The sequence below is a fragment of the Adelges cooleyi genome, unplaced genomic scaffold, assembly GCF_023614345.1.
Source record: "Adelges cooleyi isolate 19-005CV unplaced genomic scaffold, UGA_ACOO_1.1 ACOO_flye_CR_arks_rails_tigmint_CR_PRNA_33, whole genome shotgun sequence".
Classification (NCBI taxonomy): domain Eukaryota; kingdom Metazoa; phylum Arthropoda; class Insecta; order Hemiptera; family Adelgidae; genus Adelges; species Adelges cooleyi.
Genome location: NW_026096002.1, coordinates 604,101 through 628,564, shown reverse-complemented (window position 1 = coordinate 628,564; position 24,464 = coordinate 604,101). Strand labels below are relative to the sequence as shown.

Sequence of the window (24,464 nt, the reverse complement as noted above, 5' to 3'; positions counted from 1 at the left end):
TGACGAAAACAAAAATATTATTCCACCTTATAGAGTTTTTTCAATAATTCAAAAATTATGATAATTACTCCATTTTTAAAAACACTAGAAAAGAAATATTATGTTTCGTTTTTCACAAACTTTAATAAGTGTGTACTGTAGTGTTGATCAAAAACACACATTATTTTTTATTATTAGCTTACGTGATATTTTTCCAATAAAGTGTTCAGCTTTAACTATTACGGCCGAGATTTATCTTATTAAAATAATCATAAAATAGTAAATAATTTAACGTAAGTTTTTAGCTTGAATGCGGAGCTGACAATGTACTTTATTCACCACAATTTGTGTTATTTTTTGTTCTTTGTGTAGCAACTCTATTGATCACAAATCATACCCGAGAGGTACTTATGTAGGTGTTCTACTTGATAATAGTATACCTGTTGTAATTTTGTAGAAATTTGTCCCTTTTTAAATTACTACACAAGCTATAGTCATTTTTGTTTTTTCTTACAAATGAAAATAATATTACACAAAATGTAAATAATTAGTTTTTATTTAAAAAGAAACAGTGATTTTTTAATTATAAAAGCCGTTAAGACGTATTGTATTTTGAAAAAACTTTTTTAACATTTAAAAAGAAATCATAGAATTTATAGACATATTATTATATTATTTACTAATCATCACTTTCGATATCAATTTCTGTATAGATAGCCCAATAAAACAAATGGTCATTGTCTATTTCCTTATTATCCGTTAAGGCTTTTCTTTTTTCAGCAAATTCTTCAACGGTCACACGTAATAGCTCGCAATGCTTTTTAAAAAGATCACGGAACATTACTGAATTTATGTGATCTAAAAAAAAACAAAAATTTTGAATTTAATTACAAAAAATACATATTATCGTAGGGGGTAGGATATTTTGCAGTTGTCGACGACATAAATTATTTTAGCTTCGATGTGCTGCTGAAATTATACTGTTTTTAAAATGATGTGTTTTTATTTGTTTAAATTTGTGTCCGGACGAAGGAGTAGTAATTTTGTTTTTAGTTTTTCTTTTTGTTAACATATTGTTGGGTCTTACCACATTTAATAGTATAATACATATTATATGGTATTTTTTTAATGGAAATAATTTCTAAAAACTAACTGCTTTGCGGTTTCGCATCGAAGATAAAAAACATATTATTAAATGATATAAAACGTGGGTAAATAATTATTTACAATGTATTCCCATATATCCTCTTTTAATATATTCATTAAAGTACAATCTTATGAAATTCCAATCTTCTTCATTGTCGCCCAGGTACGAGTAATACTGCCAAATTGAAAGACCATCTGTCAATTTTTTCTTCGAGCTTACCCATTTTATAGCATTCTTGTACGCCTCATCAATAATCTAGAAATTGTTAATCAACACAAAGTTTAATTCCATAAAATATCTGATTATAATATTTAAATAGGCGTTGACTTAAATAAATAAGTGACAATAATTAAGAATCATTAAAAAATATATATACATTTTTTTTTATAAATTTAATATAAATAAAAGTGTAATTTTGATTTATGAATTATTATTTTTGAATGGGGAAAGGAGGAATGTGAGTTTTTAATTTTTGTATTTTCTGATTAATAAAAAAAAATATTTATTACACGGATTTCAAAAAAAAATTAACCTAACAATTAGTTGTTTTTTTTAATGAATATAGAAAATGTTGTAATTTTAGTAGCTGGTATTCCGAGTATTAACATTATTGTATTGACTGCTGTTGTAATCATGTTATAATAATGATATAAGAATATAAACATATATCAACATAACGTGTGTACCATAATATAGCATAAATATTTAAAATAAAAAATAATAACTATTATACATTTGTTAAAGACTTAAATTAATTATACTTCAGCTGTTGAAAAAAATTATTATTAGGTGTATGCTTTAATGTTTTAATTACCAAATAAAAAATTACATAAAATTTAATCTAGACATTATTTAATAATTTTGTATAGAACACAAATTGTAACAAAGAGTGATAGGACTTAATGTTACATAGTATTATGCAAAGTAGTAAAATGTATAAATTTGTATGGTAAAACATTTATTATATTTAATGCATTTTACTCGAATGATTAAGTTACGATTCTAACTTTAATCTAATATTTCAGAACATTTTTTTAAGAAACAATATTGAAAATTTATTTTGATTTTATTTATGACAAGAATAACCGTAATAATTACGAAGCAATTAAAAAAACTTATAAACTTTTTTTAATTTAATATAAATAAAGTGTAAATTTAATTTAGGTATTTCTATTTTTTTTTTTTTAATTAATAAAAATATGATAAAATATTTATTGCTTGGTTTCAAAAAAAAAAAAATGATCTAAAAAATTTAAACCAACACAACATTTAGTTCCATAAAAAAATCTGATTATCTATCTAATTTAAATACGCATAGACTTCAATACCTTCGTAATAATTACGAAGCAATTAAAAAAACTTATATATTTTTTCTAATTTAATATAAATAAAGTATAAATTTAATTTACGTATTTCTATTTTTTTATTATTTAATTAATAAAAATATGATAAAATATTTATTACTTGGTTTCAAAAAAAAAAAAAAAAATTACCTAAAAAATTGTTGCTATTTTTTTTTATTGGATTTAGATAATATTTTAACATGTAGCAGGTATGCCTAAAACACGTTGCGTTATTATAAGCTTTAATGTTTTATTACCCAAAAAAAAAAAATTAAAACATTTTTTCTCTCGAATACTGTAAATACCATAAAGTCAAATGTACTTTGGCTGTTAAAAAAATTATTTTTATAAGCTTTCATGTTTTAGTAATCAAATTAAAAAATCCAGTATAGCAATAGACGTATACAAAAGTAAAATTAAAAAAAAATGTACTTTATTTAGACAAAATGTTTGAAAACAGTCGGATTTACAGCCACTAGTAATAAATAGTTAAATCAAAAAATGTTAGAACTTAATATTTTTTAATTTACAAAGTAGTAAAACTTATACATTTTTGGGGCTAATCATTTATTATATTTAATGATTTTAACACGAATGGTTAGGTTACGATCCTAGCTATAATTTAATATGACATAATCAAAACCATTTTTTAAAAAACCATATTAGAAAATTATTTTGATTACAAGTGTTCATGACAAAAATTGTATTTGTAGGCCGTTAAGTTAAAACAATAATAGTTTCCTAGAGAATGTATATTTAGGAAAGTTTTCCCCATTATATTATAAATAATTCAGAAAACTATTGAAAAAAACCTAAGTGTTTCAACCAAAAAATTTAAATTACCGTATCATCCTTTTCCAGTTCGGCTTGAGTTTTCTCTTCGTGTTCAGCGGAACCTGTTGCTTTAAGTGGGTCCGTATTCATACAGCTAACCACCATGATAAAAAACAGAAACGACAGAGAGAACTTTAAAAACATTGTGTTAGTCTATAGTGTATTATCTGAAGTTAAACTGTGATACAAATCGAATGAAATGTACGGTCTTTGAATGCCTGTTTTATATAAAATTTGAAAAAAAGAAACCAAAATTCTACGAGTATATAAGTATAATATAAAATATGATACCTACTGGAATTTTTAGACTTTGCGGTATTATTTAAATTGCATGTTTGCAGATATATGTAAATAAGTACACGAGTATATTTGGTGTAAAAAAACCATACCAACACATTGATTGTTTTAACGAAAAAGTGTAAGTGAATTTTTTTTTTTATTTTACAGAAAATAAGTCAGAAACTGTGTATTGCAACACATACTACAAATATCAAGAATATGAATCTCTGGGTTCCAATATTTTTTCTAAAATATGTAGCAGAATCTCAGTTATTTATAAATTGGGAAAACCCCGCTTAAACAATTTTCCCGGAATTTGGTCCTTATTTCTGCTTGTCATGGCCGCATAGACTCCGGTCATTTTTACATGGGGGGTGGAGTAGGTAGGTCCGGTTTTCGCAGTCCTGAATGCCCGGTTAGGTTAGGTTTTGTTCGGAGGACTGGTAGTCCAATAGCGACGATCCGCTTAGACTAGAGTAGGACAATTGGTTTTTAACCGGGATAGGGATTACCAACAGTTGCCCTAAGAAAATTTCCGGTTCGATTGGCGGTTCTACTCCTTAAAATATTCGACGTTTTGTCTGCTGACCGGTCTTTCGAGAACGTTAAAGTTGAGGTTGATAGTCGGATACAGCCGATGACGTAGTCAGCGGTACGGTGACACATCGATTTCATACTACAGTATATTTATTATGTTGGTTAGGATTTTTTCCAGGGTTTGTTAATATTATTTGCGAATTCCGAAACATATTACCTAATATAAAGTCACAGCTAGACCAACTTAAAGTCTCTCATAAAAAGTTGAAATACATTACCGAACGGGGTTGTGATAAAATAAAGAGGAGGGAATGACCTAAGCAGGTATGGTTGCGATTTTATGACTAACCTTTAACATTTTATATTTACTTAATACGAGTATGAGTATAGAGAAGTCTGTTTCATTTGAGCGCACCCTTTCGGCTATTGCTTATAACTAGAATGGAGTGTATCTTTGACGAGTAGATTCAATATACGATCGTGCACCGTTCAAATTACCATAATATTTAGGACAATGTGTTGCAAAGTTTTAGGGATTTGGGTAGGGAAATTTAGACCCTAGGTAGATCTAGAGTGGTACTATGATATATATATATAATTTTCTCAAATAATCTCTGGTCAATTTTTGTTTATCAAGAACAAGTCCCCAAAAAAAGTTGGAAATCACACTTTGACCGTATTCAATTTTCAGATTGCTATGCATGAGTGAATCAAAAGTCAACAGGTATCGGTAACAGTAACGGTATTTGGGTAGACTGACGATCAACCATAATCGCATTCACCCTAATACTAAAAAATAATTTTTAAGCACATAATTGCCATTAGGTACAATGCTTTTATCGATATTTGTATTTTTACCTGTGAACCCCGGAGACCCCTCTTACTTGTTCACTTACAACTACTCATTCTCTTACAAATAATACTTTCATACTGTGCTTGGCTTGGACTGTATTGTTATGACCCTACTGTCCACCGATTGGCATTGAAATATTTATTTAATTGTGATTTAACCCGTGCCCTCCCCGTCCCCCCCCTATGCCCCGACCTAACTATACTGGCTTTTCTTTTCTAACGTCCACAGATTTCTTTATCCAGAGGCCCACATTTGGGTTTCCAATTGAATAATGTGTAAGGTTTTATTTTATACTCTGAATTGTCGTTGTGCTAGTGTATTGTAAAAAACGATAAAGCATGTGAACAACACACGGTCGGTAATATTTTTTTGCGTTTATTTACCTTAAATTCGTACAAACCGTTTTTTACAAAATACAAATGAGTACCGCCATGCCCCAACCCCACTGTGCTGCCTTTTTACACTCGATATTATTGCACATAGAAAAAGTCAAACCCAACGACTCCTAGCTGACTTTGCTCTTGAAATTGTTTATGCTTTTATCGGTGGAAAATACTCAAATGTGAAAAAAAAAATTCTTTACCTTTATCTACCAACTCAAAACTTTACAAACGCAATAATAAATTATGACATCGAGGCACTCGCGCCTGATGAAAAAACCAAAGCGACTGTAATGTAATATATTTGTTGACTGGAAATCGACATTTAATAATCCAAAATAATTAAAACAAAACACTTTGTCAGAATTATTATTATTTTTATAAAATTAAACTTTTATTAGAATATTTACAATCTGCTACAAAATAAAATAAACATATGTTTTTACAAAGATAAAAAAAATAGACAGTGTCACATCTTGAGGGTAAATTCCTACAGTTTAACCTTTCTTTATCTTTGAATTACTTAAGCAGATCCCTTGGCCAGTTTTGGCGAAGACCACAATGTTCGGTAGAGACTAGAGATCTAGTAAGGAGGTTATAAACGAGTTGGTTCGGATGACCATTGGGTTTAGAGTGGAACCTTGCATAGTAGATTATTGCAGTTTAGTGAAGTTTTGGGGTTTAAGTCTGAACAATTACTTCGATTAATGCAAACGCGACTATTTATGTATTAAAAATAATAATAATCCAACTAATTCAAAAAATACGGTTCTTTTAAGTTATATTATAAACTTCAAAGTCCAATCAAATTCTATTTCACTAAAAAACAAAAAATAGAATAACATAAATTTTCAAATTTGTTATTCATTAAAGTTGCTACAAGATATTGCAAAAAATCATCCTTTCCTAAAATCCTCTTACCGAAGGGGAACAAATTACAATGACCTTGAAATAACATTGTATTACAAAAAAACCAAAAACAATTCACGTTAATTGTTTTTTTTTTAATATTCTAGAAAATCGTAAATAAGTCGAGTTGGCCATGAATTTCTTGAAGACCTTGAATTTGTCGATTCGTATATTTCCATTTATATTAACAGTGGAAATGGGAATGCACATCGAACAACCCATGTGTTTTTCTATGGTAAAAAGAATTGTGTTTTCGAATTAACGGTTAGGCGAAAATTCGATAAATAATACTTTCATAGAAAATCGTACATATAAATCTTTATTTACTTTTGAACTCGGTGTAACTTTTGAAACACATGCGCCAATGTGCGAAATTATTCAAAATCCACACCCTCTAACAGTTACCAAAATAATTTATACACCCATGCAATGGTCTTATCATTAATGACTTATTGGTTCGCATTGGCCCAAAACAAGTCCCCTAATTTGTTGAAAATTTTCCACCATCTCCTATGATCACCGCCGTTTTAAATATTTTCAAATTGAGTGGAACACAAAGCAATGGGCATTTTTAAAATTGATAAAAAAATTTTATTGGCCTTACAAACCGAATGTTTTCGTCATAGTTTAAAGATAGAATGAGTACGCTTTAGAATAATTGCAATTTTGTAGTATATCTTTTTTGAAAACATTTTTGGTTATCATATTTTTACAAAAACATAAAAATACTAAACATTAACCTTTGTTTTAAATTGTTTTTCATAAGCCTATCAACTTTTAAAAACTTAAATAGTAACTTGTGTACCTATTTAATTTACTATTTTAACTGAGAATAATTTTCTGAATAGTATACCGTTCGATAACCAGTTTTGGCTAATTACTTTGGGAGTTATTCAACATTAAAATTTAGGACGGGAGGAAAGGTGGAGTGAAATATAATTTTTTCTTCTGGCACTACGCTTCTGTAAAAATACTGAGCTTTAAAAAAAAAATAGAAAAGGCAAATGTTTAGTAATAGTTTTATAATATTCTATAATAACACTAGCTTAAGTGTCTCCAATTATTATAAAAGCTACAAAAATGCTATTATTTTAAGAGAAAACTAGTGTACAGTCCCTAATGAATCAATCAATTTTCTAGTGTATTTTGATTTATGGAAAATAGTAGAATAACATGTTTTTGTAATATACTCGAAGGTACACGTGCATTAATATTGGGTGTTTGCTTTACAACGATTTATCATTTTGTTTTCTTTATCAATGCGCAAAATGTAGTCATAAGAAACGAATTTAGCAAAATAACGACCGGAAATGCATAACAATTTTCCTAAGGGTCTAAAAAGTTCCTGTAGTTCCCAACGTGTAAATTGTAAAATTTAGTAAACACATTTTTTTTATGTAATGGTAAATCATATCAAAACTATATTTATCATAATTGAATAGGTAAATGAAAAAAAAAAGGTTAAATGCACTCGTGTCCGACCAGGCATGGGTTGACGTGTAACCCAAACAACGTTTCTGTAATAAATTTCTTGGTTTTTTCGGTTAAAAAAAAATATAATACTGCTACAGTTTTTTTATACTTAAGCATAATAAATCAAGACTGTCTCATTTTGATTTGAGGTGTTTTAACTTTCAGTTTGATAATAATCCTTAACCAGATGACACTGGTGAAATAATAACAAACTGACACATTTTGTCTTGTAGAAATTCATTGATAAACTAAAAAGTATAACGAAATTGCCACATTTCTCATTACGGATTATAAAATATTTAAAATGGTAAACTGGCACAACAAACAAATTTGGCAGTTTGGTTTGTTAAAAAAACCTATTGCTAAACAGCCTTAATCTCAAATTGGGGTGTCTGGCTAAGATCTAACAAAATGGCTTGAAAATAAAGTAACAAGCATCGGGTAACAAAAATAATTGAAATTAAAGCTTTAAAAGTTAAAATTAACCATTTGGGAGCAGGTTCAATCTATAAGTTGTATTTCCTCAGAACTTGAGTTGTTGCAGTCTTGCTCCAAGGGTGCGACATGATTCCTACTAATTATATGTAATAGTTGTAGGATAACTTTAAGTGCATTGTCTTTACAGTGCTTTTATTTGAAATAAAGTATTTTTTGGCTAGTATTCTTCATTATCTATTTAAATAACTCTACAAAATAAACTATTTTTTTTAAATTAAGCATAACTCAATACATTTTTCTTCTAATTACTGGCGTTTAGAAGCATATGAACAGACTTTCAAAATCGACTACAGCTATAGTTAAGTTTTGACTAATTAAAAAAAAAAGTGTTTTTTTCTTGGTGTTCCAAAAGTTTTTCTTACAATGAGGCTATACGGGGTCACACACAATTTTCTTAAAAATTTGTAGTGAATCTTTGTTTTATTATTGTTTTTTTAAACCAAGCTAAAGAAAGAAATTTCCTTTTTTACGGTTGGAAGTTTGTAGGCTGCAATGGAGTAAAGGTGAATCAACAGTCAACAGCTGGTATCTGAAATATATTATGATGTAGGTTTTTTTGTGTCTGTATATGCGTTGAAACTTTTTTTTCTGGACCAATTCCTTCGAGTAAAAACTCTATAAATCGCAAACGTTATCTAGTTGGCAACTTTAATGGAGTAAAAATTGAAAAGTTCACTTCTTTACAGTTGAAATTTAAAAAAATACCATACTAGTTTTTAAGTTTGAACTTTTACTGGCTACAATTTCGAGAAAAATGGTCGAGTCGAGTTGAAATTTCTTGAGAGGAATATTTACTTGAGATTTAAATTTAAGTTGGACCCATTTTCCACCCCGTTGCGGCAGGATGCAAGTTGTTTTTTGGGTTTTTAGAACCTTTTAGTGGAAAATTTGTCTGGACTTAGCACTCCTATGTACACATAACATGTTAAACCTTAAAAAAAAAAAAATTATCAAATCATGCCAATATTTTTATGGATACTCCTTAGAGTGGCCCCAGTAAGTTTTGAGTGCTCAAATACCAGTTTAAGGTTTTTATTAATTTTTTAAAAAGTGAATTTATCACATTCAATCAGCTCGGCCCAACTTGAGTTCCGACCCAAATTGTAATGGATTTTTCCTTTGAGAATATCCGTCGATAGCCATACTTAAGTTTACTTTAAGTTTATTATATCCAATTGGACAATATTTTCAAGTTTTGACGATTTGCTATGACCTTCGAATTTTCGAAGTAAAAAGTAACAATGTAACAATTATATGGTCTACGATGTGCACAGAAAAAAAAAATTCGAAATTCGAACATTGACAATTTTATATATTATTTTTGTCGTTCGCTCGACGTATTTTTCTGTATGAAAATTTATCGATGGGGAAAAAAATGACTTAAAACATTCTCAATGTGTTCACAAGTGTACGCTTTTCGAAAATATTTTCGATTTCTTATAACCTTAGCGCTTTCTACATAAAAAGTTTCATCAACAAAATCGCACAAGGCAAACCCCGAAATCTAACCCGCCTTCCCTCCTCCTGGGAAAAAGGCTGAAAGTTTTAAAAAATTTGGTTGGCGGAATTTTATGATTTAACAACTAACAAGTCAAACTAATTCCAAATTTGTGTAGAATTTAAACCGTTTCCAATAAAAAAGCTAGAATATTTTTCTTTATTTAACTTTTCGAAACAAAGTTTTAGGGATTTAGGTCGGTTTGTTAGACCTATCTTTAGGCTAATTTTTAATTCTTAAATCTTTAAATTGCGCCAAACAAATTTTCAAAAATTTTCATCCCGGTGGGTTGTCAAAATTTCGGATTTTTTTCATGTGCAATTTTATTGATAAAACTTTTTACATAGAAACCGCTAAGGTTATTGTAAATCTAAAATATTTTTGAAAATCATACAATTTCGGCACTTGTGCACACATGAGAACGTTTTAGGGCATTTTTTTTCCATCGATAATAATATTCATAAATTCAAGCAGAAAAAAATACTTCGTTCTAACGACAAAAACAATACAATATAAAATTGTCAATGTTCGAGTTTTACATTTTTTTTTTTTGTACACATTTTAGTGTTACTTTTGACTTTGAAAATTTGAAGGGCATAGTAAATTTTCAAAACTTAAAAATGTTACCGAATCGGATATACTATTTACATACGATTGGCGCACATATAGATACATTTTAAACTACTGCCTTTTATAGTCCCTGAAAACAAATAGTAACCTAACCTTAAGTATGGCTACCGACGGATATTCACAAAACAAAAGCCATTACAATTGCGATTCGGACTTGAGTTGACCGAGCTGATTGAATGTGAAACTTTTAGAAAATTTAATTAAAACCTAAAACTGGTAGTTGAGCACTCAAAAATTACTGGGACCACTCTAAATACTATTCGTAAAATTATTAGCATAATTTGATAGTTTTTTTTTTTTTATTTAACAAAAACACAGTTTTCCGACAGTTAAAAAAACTGTAATCCCGAATTTTTACTTCGTCTAATATGTTATGGATACATATTATGAGTTCTGACTATTGACAATTTTTTTCAAATAAAAGGTCCTAAAATTATGGCTAAAAACACAAAAAACCTAGCCACCCCCGTGGGGGTCTGGCAGATGGATAATATTTAAATTTGAGACTAATGGCGTATAGGGGAAAATATTTTATAAGCCGTAATGAGGAATGAGACAGTTTGTTATTATTTCACGGGTGTCATCCGGTTAAGAACTATGATTATGTTAAAGTTTGAAACGCCTTAAATCGAAATGAGACGGTCTTGATTTATTGTTCTTAAGTATAAAAAAATGTAGCAGTATTATATTTTTTTAACCGAAAAAATGAAGATACTCATTAAAGATACAAATGCTATAATGCATTTGACGTGGGTTGGGTAAGATCGGACACGAGGGAAAGGAGGAAAATACCTTCTCAGCCTTTATCCAAATAACGCCACTGTATTACATTAGCTGTTGTTGTTAGATTTAAGTTGCAATTAAATATATTATTGTAGCTAGTGAGGATGTACAAGAGGAACGATCATCATACATTTGAAAAGTTCAACAAAATGGAACTGCTAATGGCTATTTTGAAAATAGTTTTTTTTTATGTTTTTCCAACAATATTTAACTTGATTCTTTTCCCTTTTTTTACATTTATTTAATTACGATAAAGAGAATTTTCAAATGATTTATTGTTTCATAAAAAAAAAATGTAGATACCAAATTTTACAATTTGTCCGTTAGTATATTTTAAACCAAGACGTTTAGTTTTTTTTATGTGTTTAGTCAGCCATCGCAGCTGTATCGCAAAAATAAAAGACATTCTTCTTAAGTATAGTATAATAACAGCCGTCAACAAATGCCACCGATTGTTTAAAATCGTTACACTGTTTTGCACAATAGTTATTGTTACTCTAATTAATTAGTATGGAAAAGAATCAAAATATCCACTGTTAGAAATCGGTCAAAATTGTCGGCAAAATATTCTTTATAAAGTCGACCTTCAAGGAATTCTTCAAATCCTTAGGAAAAGTACTAATGCATTTTCAGTCATTACTTGGCTATATTCGTTTCCTTTTACTACTTTTTGCGCATCGATAAAGAAAACAAAATAATAAATCGTTGTAAAGCGAACACCTAATAATAATAAACGTATACCTTCAAGTATATGTAATGATACAAAAACATGTTATTCTGATATTATTGATAAATCAAAATACATTAAAAAATTGATAGATTCATTAAGGACGGACACTCATATTCTCTTAAAATAATAGCAAATTTGTAATTTTTATAATTGGAGACAATTAATATGGTGTTAACTTACAATATTATAAAATTACTAGACATTTACATTTTTTTTTCACAGTTTAGATTCACAGAAGCTCAGTGCCAGCAGAAAAAAACTATAATGCACTCCACCCTTCCACCCTAAATTTTTAAGTTTAATAACTCCAAAAGTAATTATCCAAATGGGGTTATCGACCAGTATACTATTCAGATAATTATTCTTAGTTTAAATTTAACGTTAAAGATATACGTCACTAATATTTGATAGGGTTATGGAAAATTCATAAAACATTTGTTTTTACAAACTAACTAAAAACTATGTTTTCATCATAGTTCAAAACGGGATGCATACAACTAGTATTTTTTAAAAGTCGTTTTTATATTTTCAAAAAATCAACTTCTTGCTGCATCGTTCGTTTTACTCCAAAATCAAAAGGAAAATCAAATTTTGTTTTTCTTTATCTTATTTTACAACGTGTAACCATTTTTAATATCAATTTTTATTGTTTTTTTTGAAAATTTAACCGTACTTATTCCATCTTTAAGCTATGATGAAAACATTTGGTCTGAGTGTCCAATAAAAAAAGTTTTATCAGTCTTAAAAATACCCATTGCTTCGTGTTCCGCTCAATTGCAAAATATTTAAAATGACAGTGACCATAAAAGATGGTGGAAAATTTTCAACGAATTATGGGTCTCATTTTAGGCTAATACGGACTAATAAGTCATTAATGACAAGACTATGACATAGGTGTATACAGGTTTTTAATTGTTAGAGAGTTGGCATGTGGCATTTAAAAGTATGATTTTCTATGGAAGTATTATTTATCGAATTTTCGCCTAAACGTTAACTCGAAAACACAATTTTTTTTAGTATAGAAAAACTCTTGGGTTCTTCGATGTTCGTTCCCATTTACACTGTTTACATAAATGAAAATATACGAATAATTTTTTACACATTCAAAAGACGATAACAAATTCAACGTCTCAAGAAATACACGACCAACCCGACTTACTGACGATTTGCTAGAAAAATAAAAAATAACAATTTATGTGAATCATTTTTGGTTTTTTACTTCGATGCGGAGCTAAGAAAGGTTGAACTTTTGCTGACTCTAATTTCGAGAAAAAGAGTCGGATCGAGTTGAAATGTGTAAGCAATATTCATTTTGTACGTCCCTATACGTAAATAGTTCCAAATTACACCCATTTCCCACCTTCCTAGAGATGATTCAAGATTTTTTGTTTTTTAGCCGTAAATTTATGACCTTTAAGTTGAAAATTTGTCAGGAGTTAGAACTTATATGTATCCATAACAAACGAAAAAAAAATTCAGAACTACAGTTTTTTATTAATTAGTGGAAAACTGTGATTTTCGAAGATTTTGTATATTTTAACATAAACACCTTAAATCAAAAAAAAAAATGTATCAAATCAATAAAACATTTTTATTGACATCTATTGAGAATGATACTATTGAGTTTCGAGTTTGAGTTACTCAAGTACCAGTTTTTTATTATACAATTTTTTTTAAGGTCATTATAATTTTTTCCCCTTTTGTAAGAGAATTTAGGGAGGGGTAATTGTGGAATTTCTTACAGCAACCGGTATAATATGCATAAATTATACATACAAATTTAGATATACAATTTTTATTTTTATTTTTAGTAAAATAGAATTTGATTAAACTTTGAAGTTTCTAATATCAATTAAAAGAGACGTAGCCTTTAAATTTTTTAATTCAATTTCTACATTAAATTTAAAGGATTTTAACGACTTTTTTTTAATTGTCTAATTAGATTAATTGGATTATTATTTTTATCTATAAATATCCTCGTTTGAAAGGCTTTGGTTAAACGTCGGTTTTGTTGACATCTCTAATAGCTGTGTTTTTGTTTACTGTTTAAATTTCACTATTTTATGTTTTTATTTACTGTAATATAAACTTTAGCTAAAACATAAAATAAAACCGACGATTTGTATCGTGCAAATTTTTTTTTTTTAATTTCATTAAAATATTAATTATTATATAATTAATATACTAGCACATTTTATACAATGAAAACTCAGTGCATAAACTAAAACCTTAAACATCATATGGTTTGGAAACCCAAATTAAGGCATCTGGTAAAAGAAATGTGTACACGTTAGAAAATAATCGTTCTACAATCTTAATCAATTCCTACAATAGCCGTAATGCTTTTTAACGACTTTTTTGTTTTATTAGATAAATTGGATTATTGTTTTTTTTCATATGAATATCCACGTTTGAAAGGTTTTAGTTAAACGTTGGTTTTGTTGATACCTCTAATAGCTTCGTTTTTGTTAACTGTTTCAAATTTACTTGTTCCTGTTTTTGTTTACTTTAATATAAACTTATTTAACTAAAACATAAAACAAAAACGAAAATGTACGTCATACAAAATATATTTTTTTTAAATTCCATTCCAATGTTAAGGGAAAAATACAGTGTAGATATAGGACAGTTATTAGTAGGTATAGTTTTTTATGATTTCATCGAAGGGCAGCGTCCAATTAAGACTTACAATAATTATTGTATTGTTTTTCATATTTTAATAACGACTAAATAATTTATTAAGATTTTGGCATTCTTCTAAGAAATAGTCGAATTAATTCCAAAATTTTTGTGGAATTTAAACCGTTTCCATTAAAGGGATAGAATTTTTTTTCTTCATTTCACTTTAACAAGAAGCTTTAAGGATTTAGGAAATAAAATATGTTATAGGTAAGAAAAAAAAAAAGGAAATGCTGAATTTTAAGCAATATCATATCGTGCAGAGAACAAAATAATTCGTGTTTCATGATTAAGTTTTGACTTAATATCATGTCTTCTTAATTAATAAGAAGTATCTATATTTTGAATATATGCACGTTAAGAAATGAATATTACCGTTAAACCGGATCGGTAAATAATTTTTTTTTTACATTAAATTATTTTTCATCGATAAAAACATGAACATTTTCAATAACAAAGTCGGGTATGAGTTGTTCAGTTTATTTTTTTTTCTATGTGCAAGAATATTAAGTATAAAAAACCCACACAGTGGGGTCGGGGCATAGCGGTACACGTTTTTATTTTGTGAACAACTGTTTTACAGGCGACGGGTAATCTTAGACAATCAAATACACCAACAAAATAGTATTTTACAAGTTGGATATTTCAAAACGCGGTTTGATACTTTGTAATTTAAGCAAATCGGTATCGTTCTAAAAAGTTCATCCCTTCTCATTGAAAATCGAGAAAAAAAAATTAAAAATTAACTTATTGTATATCTTAAACTTACGGCGAGTAGTTTAAGTATAAAAGTTCGTTTATACAAAGATTAAAGTAACAGAGACGTATTTTGGCACAAGTGCGTATCTTCGCACACGTTTTTCATTATTTACATCAAACCTTGGGGTTTTGTTTGTACCATAAAACGACCGAGAAACTATTAAATAAATACTAAAACTATTAATTAAATAAATAAGTTATAAGTAGGCAATGTTCCAATAATATTTTGTACATAGTAATAGGGAAACCAACCCGCTAAATACACAAACAACATGATTATATTATCCAACGTAATAAACTGATTAGCAAGACACTTAACTAATCTATTGCTCGTAAGAAATGATTAATTTGAGATATTATTTTTGATAAGTGTGTATTTTTTTTATACCCCTCCAAGACCGGCTATAAAAAGCGAAAAAAGCGTTAGGACGCGGAGTTGGGGTTTGAGGTGGGGATGGGGATGTTAATGGGGTGGGGTTGGGGTGGGAATAGGGATAGGGGTGAGAATGGAGTTGGTATTAGGGTTAGGGTGGGAATGAGAGTGGGATTTGGGGTGGTAATGGGGATGAGGTTGGGAGATAGGGGTAGGAGATAAGGGTAAGAGATTTGGGGTAAGAGAAAGTGATTAGGGGATAGGGGTAAGATATAGGAGATAAGAGATATGTTGTACGTTCAACGTTCTAATTAGATATAAATGATAAATTCAAAAAAGTTTAAGGGCCCAAATTCTCTATGAATTGTTGTTTAAAGCTAGATATTAAACACAACAATTTAGCCAGAAACTTGATGTTTTAATATTATACTAACTTGTTACTGCTTCTTAATATACTATATCATTATCTATAATTCCATCACTACTTTAAATTTATTCGGTACTTCAACGAGACATGAAAATGATCTTTCGTGGTTGCAGACTCGACTGAAAAACTTTTTCGGTTATGCACCACAGTTAATTCCCACCCCCATCCCTATTCCACCCCCAGTCCAACCATTTCTAGGTTAATGTAGAAATCGACTAATTGGATTTTATTTAAAATTCTGTTTAAGTCCTATTTTATTTACTCAAAATTGTCTTGTTGAAGTAAATGAAACAGTTATTCAACAGCTCTGGCACGTAACTGAGCGAAAAGAGTTACCAAAAAACCGTTACGCTGTTATCTGATAAGAGATAGGAGATAGGGGTAGGGTATAGGGTGAGAAATAGGGTAGGAGATTGGGGTAAGAGTAAGATATAAGAAATAAGAGATATAGGGTTGGGGGTTGGAATGGGGTTGAGGGTGGGAATTAGCTCTGTCACATAACCAAAAAAAGTGTTACCAAAAAAATGTTTAAGCTGTTATTTTTAATTATGTGTTGTATTTACAACGATCAAACTAGAACTAAATAATAAATTTAGAATAGTTTAAAGGGCCAAATTCTCTATAAATTGTTTCAGGCCAGATATAATGAAAACACAAAAATATTAGCCAGAAACTTGATATGTTACTAGCCTGTTACTGTTTACTAACCTTAGATACTAGCTTGTTACTGCTTGTAATATACTATTTCATTATCTATAATTCCATCACTACTCTAATTTTTTTCAATACTTCAACGAGACATGAAAATGCTCTTTCGTGGTTGTAGACTCGGCTGAAAAACTTTTTCATTTGTTTACTTATTGTACACACGTTTTATCTAAAAATGCACATTATAATGCAAATTTATGGCTACTTCGTGAACGGTTTTGACGTTAAGGTCTGAACAATTTTAGAATGATACTGTTTTGCTTGTATTACAAAGAATCAAACCGCCTTTTGAAATATCCATCTTGTAATATACTGTTTTCTTGGTGTACATATGTGTATGATTACTCGTCGCCCGTGAAACAGTTGTTTCTAAAAATAAAAATGTGTACCTGACCCAATTGTGCTGGCTTTTTATACTTAATATTATTGCACATAGAATAAAAAATAAACTGAACAACTCATACCAGACTTTGTCATTGAAAATGTTCATGCTTATATCGATGAAAAATAATTTAATGTAAAAAAAAAATTATTTACCTTAAAACCTTACCGATCCGGTTCAACGGTAATATTCTTTTCTTAAAGTCCATATATTGAAAATGTAGATACTTCTTATTAATTTTACTTTATCTGTTATTTGCTTTTAAAGAAAATTTAAATTAATTTAAGTTCATTTGTTTACTTATTGTACACACGTTTTATCAAAAAATGCAACAATGCACATTATAATGCAAAATTGTGGCAATTTCGTAAACTGTTTTGGCGTTTAAGTCTCAACAGTTTTAAACTAAAAAATAAAGAAGCAATGTGGGGTCAGGGCTCGTAGAATATGGACATATTGTTGTTATTCACAATTTGTAGACAAATATAATGTTGTAAATAGTAAATGTTGATTATTATTTACAATCAAGGTAGGTTAGGTAGCATAGTAGTAAACTTGCTGAGGTTGATTAAAATTCAAACTTAACACAGTTTTGTGATCCTAACCATAAACTAAACCGAAAGTCGTCAAATCAATCAGATCAATTCGTTCTAGATTAAACATAATTAGCATAAGGCACATTGTTATAAATTATTGCAGAAAATAATTAGTATATTTCAATTAGCTATAACACATCATAATATAATTTACGTTACTCGAATTTTAGTATTTCAATACCGTTAAGGTTGTTTTGAATTTCAATATTTGTAACCGTTGAAACAGTTTTTGTAAAACCATAGTAAAATAAAAAAAAAAATACTGTTCCGACGAATAATATATATATTTTATTTAACAGTAGTGTGTAGAATAAAATAGTCTAAACTCCGCTTTCCAAGTAAAGTATGTACACGATAAATCACAAAAAAAAAAAACTGAACCTGATGTGTACATAAATGAACATAGTTACACAACAAAAGCCTATTAGAATTCTGATTTTCTAGTTGAAGTATAAGCACAGCCATAAGTCGCAAGCAGTACATTTAGTTTTAATAGCTGAACAAGTCGTTTGTTGTCCAAGAACCTCTTACCAAGTCCACAATTTAAGTAAGTATTTCTATTTTTTTTTTTAAATCTAAAAAAAAAATTTTAATTTCAGTTTTTTATTTAAAAAAAAATAAAAAACAAAACATGTTTTGGAAAATTTTGATTTATTGAATATTTTGGGAGTGAAAAGTGAAAAAAGTTCCTACGAATAACATTAAAAATAATACAGGGGCATTGTGAGGACGCAGTGTGCCACGCGGCATCTGAGGTTAAGCTGTGTCTGTTACTGTTTGATCCAGGATGGGTGACCACCCGGAAAACTTTTCATTATTAAAAAAAATAGAAATAAATCTTGGCCCACTTCCGTTATTATACGAAAATATTTGATTTAAGACTCTGGTTTTATGGTAAAAAAACTTTTATTTCTAGTTATTTTATTATCCATTGTTTATCATTGTTTTACCCAGTCCACATTTCAGAGACAATTCTATAAATGTTGTTGGTTTTTTTCGTTATTTGGCTTGAAGTGTAGTTACGGATGTGTATTGGAAATAGGCGGTTTAAAATCGTTTTCATAATACCTCACAAAAGTAGATCTCTTATACATGCACAACCAAGATTAATAGAAATTTAAGAAAATATTTCATCCGTAAAACTCAAAGAAGAAACATTCATCAAAATGATTTAGATTTTCAAACATAACTCAAAAAGTTTGAACAGTACAAAGATGAAAAAAAATAACTGTGCAGGGAACTAAATTCCTATATGTGTACAATTTTATTTAAAGTTTTTTTTAATCGTTAAAAATAAAATTTCAAAATTAAAAACAATTTTTTTTTCTTTTACTTAATTTTTAAGAAAAATATTAGGTAGTCATGTTCCAAATGAAAAAAAAATTGATTACAAAACCACAAAAAAACATAAGAATCGGATTACAGAAATTTGCAAATAATGATTTCTATATTTATAAGAGCGTAGCTGCGGTCTAGAAAATAAATGCCGATATTTAAGGAAGAAAATAGTTTAAATGTTAAAATTTACGAAACATCTATTTTCTTATTTGACTTACGAAAAATAATTTATAATTTATTATTTGTTTGATAATTGTAAACACATTATAAATCTAATATAAATATTAAACAAAAAATTGGTTTTCACCATCCGTGTTTTTTTGTTCATCGTTCAAAAAAAAATTCATGTTTTTCATTTTTCATGTTTTTAAGTTGTTAATTTGGACGATTTTAAAACAAAACGCTAAAATCAATTTAATACTTATAATAGCTAAATCATTTTGCTGAATATTCCTTTTTTTACTTGGACGAAATATTTTTTAACATTTTTTTTTTCTTCATTATTAAGACAGTTATATTTTATAATTTCATCAATTCAGCACATCATAGTCTAATATTTGAAAATATATGTTAATACTTTATATAACGGTAACAACTATATTTCTAAGGATATTTTTTTAAAACGGATTTGATATTCTCTAAAACGTTATCTTCATTCCACTATTAACTCTCTAAATGTTTCGCTTTAAATCCTCATGGGTTGAATAGGAACCATTATGCGTTTGACTACGCATAATGGTTCCTATTCAGTTTAGACGCTTGAAAATTAAGTGGATATAATGTCTGACTTTAATAACAGCATTTAGCTGAATACTTTTACCTAATTTCTATTTTGAATAGTGTAACCTAAGTTTTTTACTATGCAATATAAATAGTCAACAGACTTATTTTTATTTTTGTCAATCCTCAGTATAATGAGATTACTGTAATTTTGGCCAAATAATCAACCTTTCTAGTTTAATTTCTAACTTCTATACAAAAAATTCAGTTAACGGTCTAGAAAATATTGTGAGGGTCAAGTAGAAAAATATTCATACATATATTCGTATATATTTATAATATTAAAATGGCCCCGCAAAACTATAACCTTCTCATCTTTAAACCGGAGGTAACTGTGACTAATATAAAATGTTTTTTTATTTATTATTATTTGCAGATAAAAATGAAACGCTTCTGTTTATTAATATCTTTATTCTTTGTGGAAGTTTTGGCACCTTATGGTAGTTATTTTATTATCACAGTTATAAACTTAAATTAGTTAAAATTTAAAAAAAAATCAATATTACACTTTTTTACAGATCTTTATATGAAACTTGTGCACCTTACAAGTCAGTAACATTTTTAATTAAAAAAAAAATGTTTTGTAATTTTTTTTAATTTAGTGTTTTTATACATATTTTTAAAATTATGTGTCACAGCTATTGGCATCAAACTTGCTTACGAAAAGAATGATTTAACTGTAGGAAGTAGATCTAGATTAAGTAAGATATTATATTTCAAATAATATGCTAATATATATAGAAGTTTTGCCTTACCTAATTTGATTTAATTTTAATATTTTAGTATAGCAAAAATCTTCATTTGTTTATTCTAGATGGATTGGAGTATCTAATTGAGACAATGGTTGATAATGTCAATAATGACCCGACCTACCAAGATTTCCGTAATAATAGTTATAATAATGATAAAAACATCAAGATAAGAGTAGAAAATTTATTTGAAAATTATATAAAAACTTCATCTCATACTCACTTAATGCAACTGATGAGTTTTATAATTATTTTATTTTTTACCGAAATTTGTATAGAAGCTTTATAAAAAAAAACTGATGTTAGCTCTACCAACCTCGTCTGATTAGTATATTTTATTCTCATCGCCTAAACTACATCAACTAGTCTATAAAAAATAGTTTTTTCTACTTTGACTTTTGTCTTATAATTTATATATGAATAATGTAATAACTAATTATTTACTATAGCAAATTCAATTCAATATCATTTATTTATTTAATGTTAATTTCAGGCATAATTTGTTTTTTGATGGCTGTACCGGGTAATAGATTTTGTTAAATTTTATAAAATTATTTCCAATATTTCATATATAATAGAATATAAAATAAAATGATGTAACATTAATTTTTGTATTGTTAATTTCAGACCATACAGAAATTCTCTGGGGAAGAACAGGTAATACATTTCATTGCACTTTATGGAAGCGTTTCCAAGCAGTTGTTTGATATTCTTTATGCACACGAGACTTTTGTATTAATTTCAGAACCTCCAGTTCACCTAATGCAAAATAAAAACCTTTTTTTATATATAATATTTATTATACTTATCGCATATTTATTATTTATAATTACTTTGAGAATAATATGTACTTGTTGACAAACACCAATATGATATATCGGTTTCAATAATAAAATATATGTGGGTACATTAAAATGTATTTTGTTATAAATTTTAGATGTCAATGATTTATTCGACAAAATGCTTGCTGACTTACTGAGTGAAATAGGTAAATATAAAAAAGAATGTATTTTTAAATTTAAAAAAACTATATATGTTTTATGATTAAGTTTTTAAGAATCGTTCGAAATAAAATTTAAACCATTTATTTAAAAATTGTTATAAGATATAAATGTACACTTATACAATAATATTTTGCATTAATTATAATTGATTTAATTAACCTAAGTTATAGAGTGAATGTTATGTATAAAATATATAAACCGGGACTTTATTAAGTTATTATTAACTACATAATAATTTGATGTTTGATGTGTTTCCTACAGAAATTGATATGAGAGTAGGCCGTTTTGCTGGTAATTATTTTTTGTTTGGTATTCATAAATGGCCTTAAAAGCTTGTTTTAGAGTTGATCTTTGCTACATTTTATTTATTTAATTTTTATGACAGAAAACAATTGTAATAAATTCAACTTTTTGTTGAGGAAAGAGGGAGAGAAAGTGAGACTACAGTGTTAATGAGTAATAAATTCTTTGGGATTTGAAGTATAGAAAAAGTACATTTGTTGAGGTTCAACAATAATATGTGTTTGTACAAAAAGTTAGTTGTATCACAATTGGCGAACAATATATTAGTTATCATAATTATGTCTTCGCAACACGGTCTTTTAATAATTATTGTTATAGTTGAGAATACATTGAAAAACCTTGCATACTTGAGAAGAGAACATGTTGCTTGGTCTTTAAAAAATCTAATTAGACGTCGTATATTAGGTAAATATTATTATGGAGTTGTATGGTTTTTGAACTTATATATATATATATATTTAAGTTATTTAATAGGACAAGGATACAACTTATTTTAGATTTTAACTATTAACTAAATAAATTATAACTACTAACACGTACTTGCATGTAATACAAATATCACGGCTGTTCAATACGACACCATGTCTATTGTATTATTTTTTTATGACTTCGTATTAACAAAAAAAATCGTTGTTTTTTGTACCATAAGGATAAGTAGTAACTAGTAAGCTAATATTAGCAAATTAAAAAAGAAATGTTTCAAATTTTTTATCAGGATCTGAGCAGGATGTTATATCGTTACCCAATTGTCGTTTGCTTGGAATGTACTGGAGTACACAAAATCCAATGGCATACATAAACGAAGTTAACATTGACTCAACTAGCAGTACATGTACCTTAAACAGTTGTGCTTCTTTCGAAACGACAATCAGGAAAATCGGTGGTACATGGACAGTAAGAAACCGTTATGGCACAGTCATTACACTCGAGGAAAACTTACAACGAGGAAATCAACGAACTGCACCCACATACTAACTTAATGTCAGAAAAACACTGGCACCTGTATTCTGTTCTTTACATAATATATTATAGTTTACCTTAAAATGATCACTATATACACTATAAAATTAAAAATCTAAAAATATTATACATATATTTAAGCTGACGGGAAAACAACCGTCTTAGGTTTTTTTCAATGATATATTTTACATAATACATTTTCTTTTTACAGTAAATACGTAATGCTATACGTTTATTTCTGTATTATGTCATGTCTACCAAAAAAATAAATAATTACCGAATAAGTAAAGTTTTATTTTTTCACCTAATCTATTTAAACTATTTATTACTGCTTCTAAATCCTTTCCTTATATGTTTCCCTTTTTTAAATAATTGTGCAAATTTGGTCGACTACCTGCTCTCGCCCGTAATGCAAGGCGACGCGATCAGAAATATAGTATAAATATTATTATTCTACTTGATTTAACTTAAAATCGCAAATAAGGACGGCAGGTCACCGAGTATTTTGGCACTCGCTCGCGGCGCTCGCTCGGCGCCGTCGCTTCGCTCCGCTAAACCAAAAATATCCTAGGTTTGCAGACTACAGTCTAGGAGGAGGTCACAGTTTTAAATTTAAGTAAAACATGGTATGATATTTTATATTAATATCTACAAGGTATTACGGCAAAAAAAAAAAAGACCACGACGGGCGAGAACAGGTAGTCGACCCCGCTGTAACCGTGTTATTGTATAGTGCGCGCCCGGCCGTAATCGCGAACTTAAAACGTCTGTAACGTCGAAACTAAGTTCGTCCGGCAAAAAATTCATTAGCAAAATTTCATCAGCACTAAACGTAATATCGATTAAAAAAAAAAAAAGTAAAAAAAAAGGGTGCCCGGTAAAGTACACTTATACCCAGTTTTTATAAAATGTGATCTCAATTTTCCACAAATTTTTATGTTCCTACCCCCTCCCAAATTAGTTATTTTGATAGCAACTTTTGATTTTCAAATAGCAACAAATATTTTTTCTGTTAAAATTATCTAGTGCTATAGTATATTTAAATATGTGCACTTATATTTTTTATTTTGGATGTGTAGTTACATAGCTACATACATTTAAATTTATAGACAGGTGGGAAATGGAGAGCACGCGTCAATGCTGCTCGTATACACTTGTATGTAGGTGCTATTGTGTGATACCATAATCACTGTTGGACAATTTATAGAATCAATTTTTCATCCACTGGACATTCCGTCATAAGTTTCCCTAGTCATTATTCCCACATAATAAAGTTATTATAGATAATGACGTGGCGGATGCATGTCACCCCAATAATAATGACATTATATACCTACCTACCTAATTATTTTCGGTTGACCATTTCATACTTATTAGTTATCACAATTAGATAATACAATAGATGTGGTTATTTGCGGTTGAGTATTTTATACTTATTATCATTATTTTGTTTAATATTATGAAACAAAACACACTAAATTGATAAAGATATTGTAGTCTGTAGATTGTTGAATCTAGTTAACTATAATTATT

At 28.4% G+C, this 24,464-nt stretch overlaps 2 protein-coding genes across 2 annotated transcripts; one reads left to right on the top strand and one right to left on the bottom strand.

The window, feature by feature from the left end:
* Nucleotides 1-658: 658 nt before the first annotated feature.
* Nucleotides 659-16,876, bottom strand: LOC126839991 (uncharacterized). The gene is made up of 4 exons (XM_050575465.1): nt 16,820-16,876; nt 3,313-3,397; nt 1,207-1,381; nt 659-837 (listed from the first exon to the last, which is right to left on the bottom strand). The coding sequence occupies exons 2-4, from the start codon at nt 3,391-3,393 to the stop codon at nt 659-661; spliced, it is 435 nt and encodes a 144-aa protein (XP_050431422.1). The 5' UTR covers nt 3,394-3,397; nt 16,820-16,876.
* Nucleotides 16,877-18,279: 1,403 nt separating this feature from the next.
* LOC126839990 (uncharacterized) lies at nt 18,280-22,946 on the top strand. Its single transcript, XM_050575463.1, has 11 exons — nt 18,280-18,344; nt 20,292-20,355; nt 20,434-20,463; nt 20,554-20,616; nt 20,730-20,798; nt 21,158-21,187; nt 21,292-21,321; nt 21,602-21,652; nt 21,930-21,959; nt 22,290-22,376; nt 22,687-22,946. The coding sequence occupies exons 2-11, from the start codon at nt 20,298-20,300 to the stop codon at nt 22,944-22,946; spliced, it is 708 nt and encodes a 235-aa protein (XP_050431420.1). The 5' UTR covers nt 18,280-18,344; nt 20,292-20,297.
* The last annotated feature ends 1,518 nt before the right edge of the window (nt 22,947-24,464 follow it).